The following is a 17,878-nucleotide window of genomic DNA, read 5'->3' as shown; positions in this document are numbered from 1 at the left end:
TATGGCGTTCCCTACAGGGGTGGGCTGTATGGCACGATCTACGGGGGGGCTTTATGGCGCTATCTACAGGGGGGCTGTATGGCGCTATCTACAGGGGGGCTGTATGGCGCTATCTACAGGGGGCTGAATGGTGCTATCTACAGGGGGGCTGTATGGCGCTATCTACAGGGGGGCTGTATGGCGCTATCTACAGAGGGGGCTGTATGGCGTTATCTAGAGGGGGAATGCATGGCGTTATCTGCGGGGGGGAGCTGTATGGCGTTCCCTACAGAGGGGGCTGTCTGGCGTTATCTACAGGGGGGACTGTATGGCGTTACCTACAGGGAGTCTGTATGGCGTTCCCTACAGGGGGGGTCTGTAGGGAACACCATACAGCCCCCCCTGTAGGGAAAGCCATACAGCCCCCCCTGCCCTGTAGGGAACGCCATACAGCCCCCCCTGTAGGGAACGCCATACAGCCCCCCCCCTGCCCTGTAGAGAATGCCATACAGCCCCCCCGCCCTGTAGGGAACGCAATACAGCCCCCCCGCCCTGTAGGGAACGCCATACAGCCCCCCCACCCTGTAGGAAACGCCATACAGCCCCCCCTGTAGGGAATGCCATACAGCCCCCCCCTGTAGGGAACGCCACACAGCCCCCCCCCTGTAGGGAACGCCATACAGCCCCCCCTGTAGGGAACGCCATACAGCCCCCCCCCCTGTAGGGAGCGTCATACAGCGTCCCCCCTCCCAAAAAAATGCGACCTACAGTGTGTCCTAATAAAATACATGTATCCCCTATCCTGTGGATAGGGGATACATGTGTGATCGCTGGCAGCGATAGGGAGAACGGGGGACTGAAAGTCCCCCGAAGTTCTCCATGACTAACCTCTGACTTCCGGCGTCTGCGCAGCTCACTAAAAATGAAAGGAGTGCTGGTCACGCATGCGCACAAGCGGGACCGGCGCTCCATTCATTTCTCCGGAGCTGCCGACACAGACCCCGGAAGTCCGAGGTTTGTCCTGTGGATAGGGGATACATGTCTTTTGTTTACTGGCAGAGCGGGGAGATACCTCCCTGCTCTGCCGTAGTGTTCAGTGGCGTCGCGCTGTAGCAGCCATAGCGGCTGCTAGCGGAGCCTCTGGCCATGGTGGGGGCCCGTGCCGGTCCAAAGAGCAGTTATAAATCACATGCCGTCTTTGGGGGTAATTTTTCAACCTTTCTACGCGTTTTCTGGAGTAGAAATGTCACAAAAGTGCCCAAAAGTCACAATTTAATGTGCAAATTGCAACTTTTGCCCTTTTTGTGTCACCTGCGACACTTAGTAGAGCTAAGCAGTAACATGATTTACACAACCAACACATCCAATGTAATAAAAACATAATAAATACAAAAGTCTTTCCATTATTGATTAGTTTTCAAGCTTGTGTAGCAAAAAAAAACATAATAGATGACAAACAATTGAAGATCAGGCTTTCAATTCCCAATTTAATGGAGTGTACATAAAATCCACTTGTTTTCTTGTTTCAAAATGTTCAGCTCTCATGTTGGTTTTAACTCAGAACATAACCCCAATTACAGAACATGATTGATACATTGAACAGTGGAAATAAGATAAACTGAATTGTTGGAAGTTTAACATTTAACAGTGTAAATATAATAGAGCTCTTCAATAAGATCTATTGCAGAGGCATAAATGGAGGGGGCTACGATGGCATTTCCCCAACACGCTGGGTACTGCTAGTGTGCAGCAGATCTGCATGAAAACTAGCCCCACTGTCCTTCGAAATCCCATGTCCCAAAAAAAACCACATACTGTACCTCTATATGTAATCAGAGGTACAGTAAAGCCCCATATATCCCTATGGAAGCCCTATTACGACTTAGATTAAAACTTTAACACTGCCGTGTGCACGAGGTCTTAGTCAAACTTGTCTGCCATTTACAGTATTTTAGAGCGGAATAGAATAAAAGTAAAAAATATTGAATAACTATTTCTACCTTATTCTATTTTCTTTTCATTGTAGGCTTCCCAGCTGTATTTATAATAATGTGGGCAGTGATCCGTGCTACGTTAGCAGATGCAAGGTAAGATATAGCACATTTTGTACGTATATAGAAGCAATATTTCAGAAAAATTGAATGTAAACTGTGTGTGGAAAACCATTACCTTAGATTTTCATCCCATCACAATAGTTCAGACATATGTATTTCCACTCCACTTTACTAAGCATTATATTTGCTGCAAGTCGATAATTCTGACTTCACTTAGTATTGATTCCATAGCTTTGTACAGTACAGTTTTCTTGCCGGTTTGTAGATTTTTTTTTTTTTTTTCTGTATGCATCCCATAGTGTGTTGTATATATTTTTTTTTGTTTGATTGTTCGTTTAAAAAATGTATTATGACAAGCAATTACAAAAAGAGAAATCTGTAAGAAAAAAAAAAGATAAACATCCATCTGACAGTAATTTAGATGAAAGTACTCTCCCACTCTAGCCCCATTTAATTGAATATAGATCACACACATCCCCCTAGCACAGGAGAGGCGGAAAAAAAAAAAAGGATTTGTGGGATCTAACGTATTAGACCACTTTTTTTGAACTTTCAGAAGTCGGCCTTACCTCATAGAGCAATACTCTATTCACTTAGCGTTTCCAAAAAAGGAAGTTGAGGCAGTTGAATGCCAGTATCTAGGGATTTGGAAACGAGCAATAAATAATAGTTGTACTAACAACAGAATGGATATGTACTAGTATATTATCAAGATTTGTTGCTGCCCATTTCTGATTTCTGAGTGACTGTTTTATATACTGAGAGAGATTGTGATTACATTTAAGGGTATATGCACACACACTAATTACGTCCGTAATTGACGGACGTATTTCAGCCGCAAGTACCGGACCGAACACATTGCAGGGAGCCGGGCTCCTAGCATCATAGTTATGTACGATGCTAGGAGTCCCCGCCTCTCCGTGGAACTACTGTCCCGTACTGAAAACATGATTACAGTACGGGACAGTTGTCCGGCAGCGAGGCAGGGACTCCTAGCACCGTATATAACTATTATGCTAGGAGCCCGGCTCCCTGCACTGTATTCGGTCCGGTACTTGCGGCCGAAATACGTCCGCCAATTACGGACGTTAATGTGCTCGTGTGAACATACCCTAACTAAACTTAAAGGAACAGTGTCACCACAATTTTTTTTTTAATATGTTAAAGATGTTAGTGCTTTATTAAAAATGTTTGGATTAATTTGTGTGTTTGTGTGTTACTTTTTTTTATTTTTACACTTTTTCTTTCCTATGGGGGCTGCCATTTTTTTTTCCATTTCTGTATGTGTCGATTAACGACACATACAGACATGGAATACGGCAGCTCCAGTCTCATAGGGACTGCGAACGGGGCCCGTTCCATCCACTTTCGTGTACGCCGCTGTGTGGGAACGGCGCATGCGCCGCTCCCACACAGTTCAATTTGAAATGCGCGCAGTCCTGGCGCCATTTTCCTGTGGACCGGAAGTCGCGGCCGGACAGTAAGATTACTACTTCGCGGCTTCCGGACTTGTGCACATGGAGCAGCGGCAGCAGACGGAGCGGATGGACCGGAGGGAGCGGCGGCGACTGGAGCAGGTAAGTTATTTCTATGTATGTTCGTGTTTCAGTGTGTTTACTACTGTATGTTAACCTTCTACACTGTGTGTTAGCTCAAAAAATGGCGACACACAGTGTAGGAGGTTAGACCGTTCAAACCCCTCGTTTATCCCGGCACTAGCCAGGATAAAGGAGGGGGGGATTCTGAGAGCTCACTAGAGCGAGGGATTTTTACCCAATTTTGCAGCATAAAGCAATGTGGTTGCTTTACCACATGCAATGCTGCAATTTTGGGAATGGCTCCATCTAGTGACCAGTGCTGGGAAATATTATAAATTGAATCCAATTTATAATATTTCCTGACTCGTGAAAAAAAAAAAAAAAAATTAGAACAATGTTTAATCACCTATACACTAACTGTTTAATTAAAAAAAAAAAAAACATGTTTTGCTGGCAACACATTCCCTTTAAGTCCGCTCACAGTCCCTTTCTATATTTTCCACAGTTTACAGTATAAGACTGAAATATGTTTTCAGATTCTGCCAATTATTGCATTTCAAGCCCTTTATTAAATTTTAGTATACATGGCAATTATGCGTCAGTAAACTGTGACAGTTTGGCATCCCTGTGGTTATATGTATTTCAAGTATATGTTTAACACTGACTTAGCAGAGACCATGCTGCTAATCTACTGTTAATAATCTTTGAACCTACTGTGATCTTGATGTTTTGCAAAGCAAGGCATAGTTGTTATCCTTTCCAAAATGCCTTGTATTAACTGGAATGATGATGAAACTGATTAGGACGGAAAAGAGCATTTAGTAACAAGATAGTTCAAAGTTCAGTTACATTTTCCACTAAATCTACAGCCATTATATTTTTAGCACTCATATTGGGTTGCTGTGTGGACCTCTACATGCAATATAATACACTGGCTATTTATTACAGTACTGTCTAGGTAGACAAATATTACATTTTTCTGAAAACCAAAGAATTATCTAATTCATGATTTGCTATTAAAGTTACACATAAGAATCATATGTTGCAGTACTTACTATACGCTTTAACTTTGCAATGCAGTTGATCATGGATTTTTAAAACTGTGGCAAATCCGCAGAAAGATCTGGAGTAAAATCTGCCTGTAACACATCTGACTATCTAGCCCAAATACAGATGTGTCCATCCTTATCTTTAGGGCAGATACAGACGGACGTTGCGTTTTTGCGCGCGCAAACAACGCAGCGTTTTGCGCGCGCAAAAAACATTTGACAGCTGCGTGTGTCATCCGTGTATGATGCGCGGCTGCGTGATTTTCGCGCTGCCGCCATCATAGAGATGAGGCTAGTCGACGCCCGTCACTGTCCAAGGTGCTGAAAGAGCTAACTGATCGGCAGTAACTCTTTCAGCACTCTCGACAGTGAATGCCGAACACAATATACAGCAACCTGTTAAAAAAAAAGAAAAAGTTCGTACTTACCGAGAACTTCCCGGCCGTTGCCTTGGTGACGCGTCCTTGGTGACGCGTCCTTGGTGACGCGCCTCTCTTGACATCGGGCCCCACCTCCCTGGATGATGCGGCAGTCCATGTGACCGCTGCAGCCTGTGCTTGGCCTGTGATTGGCTGGAGCTGTCACTTGGACTGAATTGTCATCCCGGGAGGTCAGACTGGAGGAAGAAGCCGGGAGTTATCGGTAAGTCAGAACTTCGTTTTTTTTTACAGGTTCATGTTTATTGGGATCGGTAGTCACTGTCCATGGTGCTGAAACAGTTTAACTCTTTCAGCACCCTGGACAGTGACTATCTCAGGACGTCGCGTACCGGAAATTTTTTTGCCGGGTTCGGCCAAAACGAGTTCGGCCGAACCCAGTGAATTTCGGTTCGATTGTCCGGGTTCGCTCATCTCAAAGACACTCCATTTGGATGTTTGGAAACAGAAAAGCACGTGGTGCTTTTCTGCTTACATTCATCCTTTTGACAGCTGGTGCGCTGTTTAAGTCTGTTCGCACGGAAGCGCTTCCGTGCGACCTGCGTGGTTTTCACGCACCCATTGACTTCAATGGGTGCGTGATGCGCAAAATACGCGGAGATATTGAACCTGTCGCGCTTTTTGCGCAGCCGACAAACGCTGCGCAATAAAGCACGTACTGTCTGTACTGCCCCATAGACTTGTATTGGTCTGTGCGTGGCGCGTGAAAACCACGCGGCCCGCATGGACCGAATACACGCTCGTGTGAATCCCCCCTTACTTGAATTTGGTTAAGGACTCCAATTTCTCATAAAGCCATTTCAATAGAATATTGCGACATTCTAGCAAAACCCTTAACAGGCTGCAATTAACATCACAACCACTGGGGGGCTACACATAGACACATATAAGGCCTCATTCACACGGCAGGGTTTCCCGGCCGGGTGCCGGCCGTTCATAAATCGGCCGGCACCCGGCTGCATTAGGAATAATAGACCCCTAATAGTAAAAAATAGGACATGCTCTATCTTCGGCCGGGTACCCGGCCGCCCGGCTCCCATAGAAGTCTATGGGGCCGAGTAATACACGGCCATCACCGGGTTGTGTCCCGAGTGATGGCCGGGTTTTCCGGCGCTTGCGCTCTATCTCCTCCTCCTCACAGCGCAAAGTGCATGTGAGGAGGAGGAGTTGATGCCATTCTGACGAATGGCATCGCTGTACACTGTGTGGCAGGGCCGGGGTGTACAGCAGGTGGAAGGGAGCGCTGCGCTGGCTCCCTTCCCCTGCTTGTTTTAAAAGCGCTCTGGCCCGGCGACACCTTCGATGGCGCCGCTAGCAGCAGCAGCTGCTGCTGCGGCTGCTACTACTGCAGCGACGCCACTATAGCAGAGCAGGGAGGTATCTCCCCGCTCTGCTATGTGCTAGCCGCACTTTAGCTCCTTGAAGGAGAAGAAATACCCGTGTTTTCGGGGATTCCGCTCCTGGACAGAGCGCTTGATGTCTCTGTCCATATCTGGGCAGTGACATCAGGGGAAACTCCTGAAGCGGAATCCCTGAACACATGGGGATTCCCCTTCAGGAGTTGCCGCTGATGTCACTGTCCAGATCTGCCCGGCCCGGCACGGATGCAAAACTTTATGCAAACCGGCCAGGCAGAATGGCCGATTTTACCGGCCGGCACTCGGGCTCGGGCGCGACCCGTTCGTGTGAATCCCGCCTAACATAGACATCTCATGACAGAGTATCGCAAAATCATGTTTTTTTTCAAAGCTGTTTTTTCTCACGCCACACATCTCAAGATATGTTTAGATAATAGGAAAGGTAATTACCTTTTATGCTCCAACATCAGACAGTGCTCTTTGCTCTGTCTTCTAGGAACATGTAGCCTGCAAGAAGCCTCACTGTAATGCTTGTATTATAACAATACCAGTTTTAGAGCAAATATTTCCTGCTGGTTACAGGTGCCTAGGAGATAGAGGACAAGGCTCTGTCTGCTGCTGGAGCTTTAGAGTCTGTTGTTAGAGTCTGCAGCAAGGGTGTCTGTGTTTCTGGAGTTCAGAAAGGAGGAAGAGGACTTCTCTACTACAATGCAATCTAAAAGCTTATTGTCAGCACTGCAGCGTCTGATTTTTCATTTCTAACTGGAGGTACACTTTACGCAAAGCATAGAAAAATCACCTAATCAGCAACAGTTATTACAGGAATGTGCATTAGAGAGATGGTTTGAGCAGTGTGGAGAATTGAAGGGGTTTTCCCAACTGGTCAAATTCTGGTCACATGCTCCACCTGGTTGGCCAGAAGGGAGAGTCATGTAATACTACATTTTCCCTGCAGGGTTATTAGTAGGACCCATAGTGATTAGCTGATTTCTGGGGAGGCTTGTTTTAGAGAAGTGGTACAAAGGAAATCTAGAAGCATTAAAAAATAGGCATTTGCAAAGCAGAAAATTGGCAGTAGCAGACATAATAAGGTACGGTATGTTAACAGACCCATTCTGGTCTCAGGAAAGTAACAAAATATGGACCCCGGATTGCCTATGTATGCATGGTATGGAAACAGACCACATTACAGGGATTCCCTTTGATGCAAATAAAGGGGGTCCCTGCTTCTATTTTTGGCCTTCTATGCCGCCATCAATATCGGTAGTTTCCCTCTTCTTTTAATTAAAGTTTATTGTTAGAAATAGTGTGATCGTTCATAATAAAATAAATTTCATTAGAAATATATTAGTGTAAACTTTAGTTTTAGGAATCGTTCATTATACAATAGCATTAGGGACCATTCATTAGGTTTTCACGTTAGGGTAGAGTTTATTTTGGTATAGTAAATAAATTGTATATGTAAAGTTCTTTAAGTATAGAATTTTAGGGACTTTTTAGTAGAAATAGCATTAAAGGGGTATTTCCATCTCAGGCATTTATGGTATATTCATAGTATATGCCATAAATGTATGATAGATGCAGGTTCCAGCTCTAGGACCCACATCTATGTCAAGAGCTGAGATTCCTCTGACCCCGACCTGCCTGGTGAGATGGCCGCTGGCCGATGCTTCCGGGTGGGGAAATGGTGCAGAGGAGGTCGGGGTTTCAGAAACAGCCGACCTTGCTGAACTTCACTCTTTCTGTAAGTCCCATAATTTATTACAATAAATTTATGGGAGGGGTGATTTGTCAGATCAAAAATCTGGCCGTGCACATCGAACAGATAGCATTAAAGGCCATGTTCAGACGTGGCAGAATTTTTCCGCTGCAAAAGTTGTTGCAGATTCGGGGCAATTACACAACGAATCTGCACTAACATTTGCATATTTGACAAGTAATTCAGACATTGCAGAAATCACAGCGGACTTGTCACAGATTTGTTTTTGCATTGCAAAGGCTGAAATCCGCAGTGAAATTCCGCTTCTTCTCCGCAATGTAATGAGCATGCTGCGGAGGGAAAAATCTGCACCGCAGGCTAAGTTCCGCACAGTTATTTTCTGCAACGTTTGAACTAAGTTTCCTAAAAATGTGTAGAAAGAAATGTAAAAAACGGCTGCTGCAGAATTCCACTGCGGACTGTCCGCAGTGGAATTCAACAGCAATTCCGCCACATCTGAATGTTCCCAAATAATGCATTTGTGCTGAACAGATGTGCCAGGCAAGGAGGAATATTTCCTGAATTTCAAGAAAACATAATGAATGCCCTCATATATGGGCAGGCACAAGCACAGCTTCTAGAAGCAAGGCCTCAAGGATAGTACCAATGAAATTCCCCCCACCGCAAAAAGATTAAGCTGCCAAAATATTTCTGTGGGTGTTACAAAAAGGGCATCAGAAAGGAAACAAACTATCATTGTGATACAGATGTAGACAAGTTTATATTGACTCTGATTACTTGTTGCAGTGTGATATCACACAACAAAAGCCATTGAAAAGGCATTAAAAAAAATCAAGTTAAAGTTTCTTGCCACTGCGTATTTGATGCGGTAAAAATCAAGATAAAGATGGCTACATCTGTACATGTAATTTTTTTCATGAACAACCTTTTTAGACTTTTTTCCATGTTTGCCATTCAGAATTAATTACATTTTCTGAAAAATTTAGCATTTTCTGTTTGCAACCTTGTCAAAATTGTAATACCAACTAAAATTTCCATTATACCCATTATAGATGAATACCTTAAAGAGGCTCTGTCACCACATTATAAGTGCCCTGTCTCCTATATAAGGAGATCGGCGCTGTAATGTAGGTGACAGTAATGCTTTTTATTAAAAAAAAGATCTATTTTCACAACGTTAGGAGCGATTTGGTTTATGCTAATGAGCTTTCTTAATGCCCAAGTGGGCGTATTTTTACTTTCGACCAAGTGGGCGTTGTACAGAGGAGTGTATGATGCTGACCAATCGGCATCATGCACTCCTCTCCATACATTTAAACTGCTTAATACTTAGATACAGTGGCTCAGCAGACAGTATCACACATGATAGGATTAGATACAGTGGCTCAGAAGGCAATATCACACATGATAGGATTAGATACAGTGGCCCAGCAGACAGTATCACACATGATAGGATTATATACAGTGGCTCAGCAGACAGTACCACACATGATAGGATTAGATACAGTGGCTCAGCAGACAGTACCACACATGATAGGATTAGATACAGTAGCTCAGAAGGCAGTATCACACATGATAGGATTAGGTACAGTGGCTCAGCAGACAGTATCACACATGATCGGATTAGATATAGGGCCCAGCAGACAGTATCACACATGATTGGAATAGATACAGTGGCTCAGCAGACAGTATCACACAAGATACGATTAGATACAGGGCCCAGCAGACAGTATCACACATGATTGGATTAGATACACAGCTCAGCAGACAGTATCACACATGATTGGATTAGATACAGGGCCCAGCTCGCTGACATTGCGGCTCCAGCGCTGGACCCAGGATAGGTAAGAATAATAATTTTGCTTCTTTATGTGTTATTGATTATTTTTGTGTGTTTGTGTTTTTTTTACAGGTTCGGTTGTTGGACTTCGGATTCGAGGACTTCAATGACGGCGTTTTTTTTATTCTCAATAAAATGGTTAATGAGGGTTGTGTTTTTTTATTTCAATAAAATATTTTTTCTATGTGCTTGTATCTTTTTAAACTTTATTATCACCGCCTTAGTAATGACCGCTGGCTGATTGACAACCTCCATTACTAAGGCGAGGCTTAATGTTAGCCGGTGCAGAGGCTACACTAACCCCCATTATTACCCCGGTACCCACCGCCACCAGGAGTACTGGGAAGAGCCGGGTACGAACCAGTACCCGACCATCTGAAGTGACGGGCAGGCACCGGGGTGGCCGCAGGCTGGTAGTATTAGGCTGGGGAAGGCCAAAAACAGTGGCCCTTCCCACCCTTGTAATGCTGCCTGCTGCTGCTGTGTTGTATCTGGCTGGTTATGAAAATTGGGGGGGACCCCACATGGTTCTTTCCAATTATTATTATTATTTTTTTTTTTTAAATGACGTGGGTTCCCCCCCATTTTTCATAACCAGCCAGATACAATAAAGCAGCAGCAGCCTAGCATCACCAGGGTAGGAAGGGCCACTGTTTTTGGCCTTTCCCCTCCTGATAATACCAGCCTGCGGCCACCCCAGTGGCCGACCATCACTACAGATGGTCAGGTACTGGATCGTACCCGGCTCTTCCCAGCAGCCCTGGTGGCGGTGGGTACCGGGGTAATAAAGGGGGTTAGTGTTCGCCTCTGCATCAGCATTGGCTAACACTAAGCCCCGCCTTAGCAATGGATGCGGTCAATCAGCCGGCAGCCATTACTAAGGCGGTAGTAATATAGTTAAAAAAAAAACACAAAGACATAGAAAAAATATTTTATTGAAATAAAAAAAAAAACCCACACAGCCCTCATTAACCATTTTATTGATAATAAAAAAAAATCTGTAATCGAAGTAGTCCTGGAATCCGCCGTAGTCCAACGACCGAACCTGTAAGAAAAGACACAGAAAACGATTAGTAACACATGTTAGGCTTAGATACAGGGCCCATGTGTGATACTGTCTGTGGGACCCTGTATCTAAGCCTACCACAACGTAGGCTTAGATACAGGGTCCAGCAGACAGTAATCTTATACAGTATAAGATTACTGTCTGCTAGGGCCCTGTATCTAAACCTACAGTGTGGTAGGATTATATACAGGGCCCATCAGACAGGATCACACATGGGCCATGTATCTAAGCCTACCATGTGATTGGCTTAGATACAGGGCCCAGCAGACAGGATCACGCATGGGCCATGTATCTAAGCCTACCATGTGATTGGCTTAGATACAGGGCCCAGCAGACAGGATCACGCATGGGCCATGTATCTAAGCCTACCATGTGATTGGCTTAGATACAGGGCCCAGCAGACCGGATCACACAATCTGTGATCCTGTCTCATGGGCCCCCTAAACCTGCTACATCGTAGGCTTAGGGGTTGTACAGTCCCTAAACATTGATGGCCTATCCTCAGGATAGGCCATGAATAGCTGATGTGTCTCTCGGGACCAGCAAATCAGCTGTTTTGAAGGGGCCGCAGCACTCGTACGAGAGCTGCTTCCCCTTCATTTCACTACTCGCCCACACTGTGAATCGCCGACACTGATTCACAGTGTGACCGGAATGAAGTGACAGGAATGAAGGGGAGCAGCTCTCGTACGAGTGCTGCGGCCCCTTCAAAATAGCTGATGGGTGGGTCCCGGGAGTTAGACCCCGCCAGTCAGGGCTAACCTTACCTTCCTCTTCGGCCGCGGCGGGAGTTCTGTCGTCTCGATGCTGTGCGCGGCGCATAGCGCTGTGACGTCATGCGCTGCGCACAGCGCTTGACGTCAGGACCTCCGCTGCGATCCGGAACCAGGAAGGTAAGTAAAGTCTGTTACTATAGTAACAGGGGCCCGCGGCCCGAGTTACTATAGTAACTTTTTATTGATGTGGTTCGGGGGGCCGTGGGCCCCCTGGCTTCGGGGCCCGGTCGCAATTGCGACCGCTGCGACCCCTATAGCTACACCAGTGTCACAGATTATGACTCTGTGATTAACTATGCACTTATTTAAAAAATTGCGCTATACTGTGCACTCACTCAAGGCCCAGGTGCAGCAAATTAAACAGATTTTTTTTTTAGGGATTGATTGGGCTAAATAAATGTTCCATGGCCAGTCTCTTTAAAAATAATTGAAATATATAGCCCTGTAGTTGTTCTTTAATCCTGTGAACATGCTCATCTTTGCAACATAGTTGCTTTTTTCCTTCATTTGTCAAATATATTACCCTTCACTACAATGCAATTTTTTTCCCCCTGCTCTAACTAACTAAATACCAAAACAGGTTACTGTTAGTAACGGCTACAGACTGACATATTTGTTGGTCAACTGTTTTTTCAGCACAACATATTATCTCTCCTCTTTTGTTTGATGCCACAGATATGCAGAATATTTCTAAAAAAACAGCATCAACAGAGTAATACATTTTTTCTTCTGAAGATTAAAGTGCTGGTTAAGACTGCTGTGTACTAAAAAATAGGCATAAGAAAATGGCGACAGCACTCTGTGAACAACAATGCCACCTAAAACACTATATATATATATATATATATATATATATATATATATATATATATCTATATCTATATCTATATCTATATCTATATCTATATCTATATATATATATATATATATATATATATATATATATATATTAATAAATATGCATTGCTGCTGTATCTACTTACAATAGTGAGGTTCTTAGCGCACATTTTGATCAAATTGTTTGAGCCCACCTGCCACGACAAGGCGACTTCACTAATAATGTGAGTCCCTACCCTGAACAATCACCCCGTTCTCGGTCTGAGCCTTCAGAATATACTTGGGGAAGGTAGAACCAGCTTTAAAATAACTAAAATCACCCTAGGGCAGAATAGGAGGAGTGAAAGACTAAACATGGAGGCAGTCACACCCACAAATATATACAATACACAAGAAACTTTGATCAGCACATTCCAGCAAAATGAAAAAAACGTGTACAGGTGCAAGTACGTGACTGTCACAGGCGTACTTGAACCTGTTCACATTTATTTATTTTTTTTCATTTTGCTGGAATGTGCTGATCAATCTTTCTTGTGTACTAAAATATATGATTTAATGAAAAAAATACCACCTAAATTCCATTATTTCATGCTATGAAAACTTGGTGGTCCACATGATGAATACCCCTAGATGAATACCTTAGCAGGTGTAGTTTTCAAAATGGGCTCATGTCTGGGGGTGCAGTACCGTTCTGCCAGCTCAAATCCTCTGCAAGCATGGAATGGTACTTGGAATTCATTCACACAAAAATTGTGCCCTGAAAGCCACAAGGTGCTCTTTTCCTTTTGGGCCCTGCCATGTGGCCAGGAAGCAGATTATGGCTAAAGGAGAGTTATTTCTGAACACAGGAGAAACACAGGAGAAACCCATTGACACTCCATGATCGCATTGCAGGGGTGCCATTGGGGTGACAGCGGGAGTCCCCTTTCTCTGTCTAACCACTTAGATGACATCGTCTCTTTAGGGTCTTTAGGGTTAAATAGCCAGGATCAGAGTTATCTCCGATCTCGCCTGTTACAACGAGATGTCGGCTGTTTTTTACAGCCAGCATGAGCTGGTGACGGTAAGGGCACAGCTCATGTGACCGCACCATCACCGTGACATAATAGTACAGTGGTGTGTGAGAACGACACACTCGCCATGACAAAGTATTATGGAGAGGTGTTGTGCGGGAGATATTAGGCTTCCTTTGCACATAAATTTGTTTCTGGCCCTTTAAACTGCATTTTAAAAAGCCAGCACTATTTAAAACATTACAATGGCTGTTATGGCATTTTTAATGGTGTTTTTGTGGCGTTTTTTAATTTAGTATCATCTTGTACATGTTTTTTATATGACCACAAAAATTCAATAAAAGTACGACAGGCAAAAGTGCAGTATGTAGAGCTTTTTTTATTTTCTATCGATTCTAATGTGACATCTGGCTGCACAAAAAATAACAAAAATACAAATATAAATGGCATTAAAAACGCAACAAAATTCTGTTTTTGAAACCGCCTGCTGTGCAGTGAATTTTAATACAGCCCCATTCAAGTGTGCAGGCAAACAATGAGATGGAGTCGCTGTGCTTATAGAGATGAGGACCCTTTATTCTAAGGATCATGGGGTCCAGGCAGGTAGACCCTCACTATGACAAAGTGATGGCATATCCTAGCAATATGCTATCAATTACTATGATGGGTAAACCCCTTTAAGGACTGTATTGTAATAGTTTACATTTTAAATTTAGTATTTTATTTAATGTTTGTGATGTTTTATTTTACATTTTTAACTTACCATGGTTATTTGTGGAGAACAGACTAAATAATTAATTAAGATATACCATTACTTGCTAATTGGATTTGACTGCTGGTGCCCCTATGATTGTCAGAAAGAAGGGGGTGTTGCACTATGTGGAGCACTGCATATCATTCTGACAGGAATAGCACTGTGCCATTACTGTAACTTGGCCTCATTCACTCAAGCCCCTAAATTCTTGTGATCAGTGTGTGTCCCCGCTGTCGGACCGCCATTAATTAGCAAGTGATAGCAAAGTCTAGTGACTACATCATCTCTTGCTAAGACGGGAAAACCCCTTTAATTATTGTAATCAATGTTGTTTTCTCTGTAATGCCAAAATATAGAATAACTGTGGTCAAAATACCATCTGAAAAATATAAACATGGTTCAGAAAAGAGAGGCTGTCACAGAGGTCTTACCTTTGAATTTCTGTAGTCTCAATGTGGTTCCACGGCGATACATCATTAGTGAACACAACATATCACCCGCCCCAGAGGCGTAGTTAGGTTCTCCAGCACCCGGGGAAAAGATTACGTTTGGTACCCCCCCCAACCTCTTTCCCCACATCTTCTTCCTCCTTGCCATGATTGTTTTCTCTACCAATCAATGAGGTGTCATTTCTTTTCCACATTTGTTTTTATGTAACTCGAGCATAAAAACATTCATAAATTTTACAAGCAATATAGTTCTATACACAACACCAGAACCAAGCTCATTACATATATACAGCACCAGAACAAAGCTCATTACATATATACAGTACCAGAACAAAGCTCAGTACATAAATACAGCTCCAGAACTAAGATCATTAACCGGTTAAGGACTAGGCTGTTTTACAGCTAAATGACCAGAGCAAATTTCACAATTTTGCTATGCGCTTCTTTAGATGACTATAACTCAGCAGGTGAATAAAGTTCATCTTTGAATTTTACACTCTTTTTAAAGGACAGATAGGGCTTTGTTTTAGTGGCATTTTTCAGTATATATCATTTATTTTTTTTTCTCTAAAGTGGGCAAAATTGGAAAAAAATGCAAGAATTTAACAATTGCGTCGGTTTATGCTAGCATTTTTCACACACGGTATGAACCACGGCCAAAATTAATCTCCTTTCACATTCTTCCACTTCTCCCGTGCATGGGGATACCAAATATGTGAGCCTTATTCACTGTGCGGGCATGTGCCAGGGCTTGGCATAAAAGGAGGCTTTTTGGCCTTTTCGGTCCAGGAATTTTGCATTTGATTTTAGAGCCGCATACTGTTTTCTGGGGGGCCTAATGCTGCTGAAACATTAGAAACACCCCATAAATGACTTCATTCACACAAGTAGACCCCACAAGGTTTCCTTCAAGGGGTTTATCATATTTTTAGCAAGTCCAGTTTTCTTCTGAAAGTTTCTTGAATAAGATGGAACAAAATAAAATCAGCACTTTTTTAGCAAATGCGTCAGTTTAGGCTAGTATTTTTCACACACGGTATAGACCACGGACAAAATTCATCTCCTTTCACGTTCTTCCACTTCTCCCGTGCATGGGGATACCAAATATGTGTGCCTTACTCACTGTGCGGGCATGTGCCAGGGCTTGGCATAAAAGGAGGCTTTTTGGCCTTTTCGGTCCAGGAATTTTGCATTTGATTTTAGAGCCGCATACTGTTTTCTGGGGGGCCTAATGCTGCTGAAACATTAGAAACACCCCATAAATGACTTCATTCACACAAGTAGACCCCACAAGGTTTCCTTCAAGGGGTTTATCATATTTTTAGCAAGTCCAGTTTTCTTCTGAAAGTTTCTTGAATAAGATGGAACAAAATAAAATCAGCACTTTTTTACGAAATGCGTCAGTTTAGGCTAGTATTTTTCACACACGGTATAGACCACAGACAAAATTCATCTCCTTTCACGTTCTTCCACTTCTCCCGTGCATGGGGATAGCAAATATGTGTGCCTTATTCACTGTGCGGGCATGTGCCAGGGCTTGGCATAAAAGGAGGCTTTTTGGCCTTTTCGGTCCAGGAATTTTGCATTTGATTTTAGAGCCGCATACTGTTTTCTGGGGGGCCTAATGCTGCTGAAACATTAGAAACACCCCATAAATGACTTCATTCACACAAGTAGACCCCACAAGGTTTCCTTCAAGGGGTTTATCATATTTTTAGCAAGTCCAGTTTTCTTCTGAAAGTTTCTTGAATAAGATGGAACAAAATAAAATCAGCACTTTTTTAGCAAATGCGTCAGTTTAGGCTAGTATTTTTCACACACGGTATAGACCACGGCCAAAATTCATCTCCTTTCACGTTCTTCCACTTCTCCCGTGCATGGGGATACCAAATATGTGTGCCTTATTCGCTGTGCGGGCATGTGCCAGGGCTTGGCATAAAAGGAGGCTTTTTGGCCTTTTCGGTCCAGGAATTTTGCATTTGATTTTAGAGCCGCATACTGTTTTCTGGGGGGCCTAATGCTGCTGAAACATTAGAAACACCCCATAAATGACTTCATTCACACAAGTAGACCCCACAAGGTTTCCTTCAAGGGGTTTATCATATTTTTAGAAAGTCCAGTTTTCTTCTGAAAGTTTCTTGAATAAGATGGAACAAAATAAAATCAGCACTTTTTTAGCAAATGCGTCAGTTTAGGCTAGTATTTTTCACACACGGTATAGACCACGGACAAAATTCATCTCCTTTCACGTTCTTCCACTTCTCCCGTGCATGGGGATACCAAATATGTGTGCCTTATTCACTGTGCGGGCATGTGCCAGGGCTTGGCATAAAAGGAGGCTTTTTGGCCTTTTCGGTCCAGGAATTTTGCATTTGATTTTAGAGCCGCATACTGTTTTCTGGGGGGCCTAATGCTGCTGAAACATTAGAAACACCCCATAAATGACTTCATTCACACAAGTAGACCCCACAAGGTTTCCTTAAAGGGGTTTATCATATTTTTAGCAAGTCCAGTTTTCTTCTGAAAGTTTCTTGAATAAGATGGAACAAAATAAAATCAGCACTTTTTTAGCAAATGCGTCAGTTTAGGCTAGTATTTTTCACACACGGTATAGACCACGGACAAAATTCATCTCCTTTCACGTTCTTCCACTTCTCCCGTGCATGGGGATACCAAATATGTGTGCCTTATTCACTGCGCGGGCATGTGCCAGGGCTTGGCATAAAAGGAGGCTTTTTGGCCTTTTCGGTCCAGGAATTTTGCATTTGATTTTAGAGCCGCATACTGTTTTCTGGGGGGGCCTAATGCTGCTGAAACATTAGAAACACCCCATAAATGACTTCATTCACACAAGTAGACCCCACAAGGTTTCCTTCAAGGGGTTTATCATATTTTTAGACAGTCCAGTTTTCTTCTGAAAGTTTCTTGAATAAGATGGAACAAAATAAAATTACCTTTTTTTTTAACAAATGCGTCAGTTTATGCTAGCTTTTTCACACACAAAATGG

General features: G+C 43.3%; 1 protein-coding gene across 2 annotated transcripts in view; it reads left to right on the top strand.

Moving 5' to 3' along the window:
- Positions 1 to 17,878, top strand: part of PTH2R (parathyroid hormone 2 receptor) — a 487,305-nt gene that overhangs the window by 387,968 nt on the left and 81,459 nt on the right. For both annotated transcript variants that reach the window (XM_075829904.1, XM_075829903.1), the window contains exon 8: positions 2,006 to 2,066. In XM_075829904.1, the coding sequence (XP_075686019.1) occupies positions 2,006 to 2,066 (61 nt within the window). The remainder of the gene's footprint in view (positions 1 to 2,005; positions 2,067 to 17,878) is intronic.

Source organism: Rhinoderma darwinii, chromosome 6 (genome assembly GCF_050947455.1).
Source record: "Rhinoderma darwinii isolate aRhiDar2 chromosome 6, aRhiDar2.hap1, whole genome shotgun sequence".
In the NCBI taxonomy this organism is placed as follows: domain Eukaryota; kingdom Metazoa; phylum Chordata; class Amphibia; order Anura; family Rhinodermatidae; genus Rhinoderma; species Rhinoderma darwinii.
The sequence above is the reverse complement of the archived record's forward strand: the minus strand, read 5'-3'. Positions and strand labels throughout refer to the sequence as shown.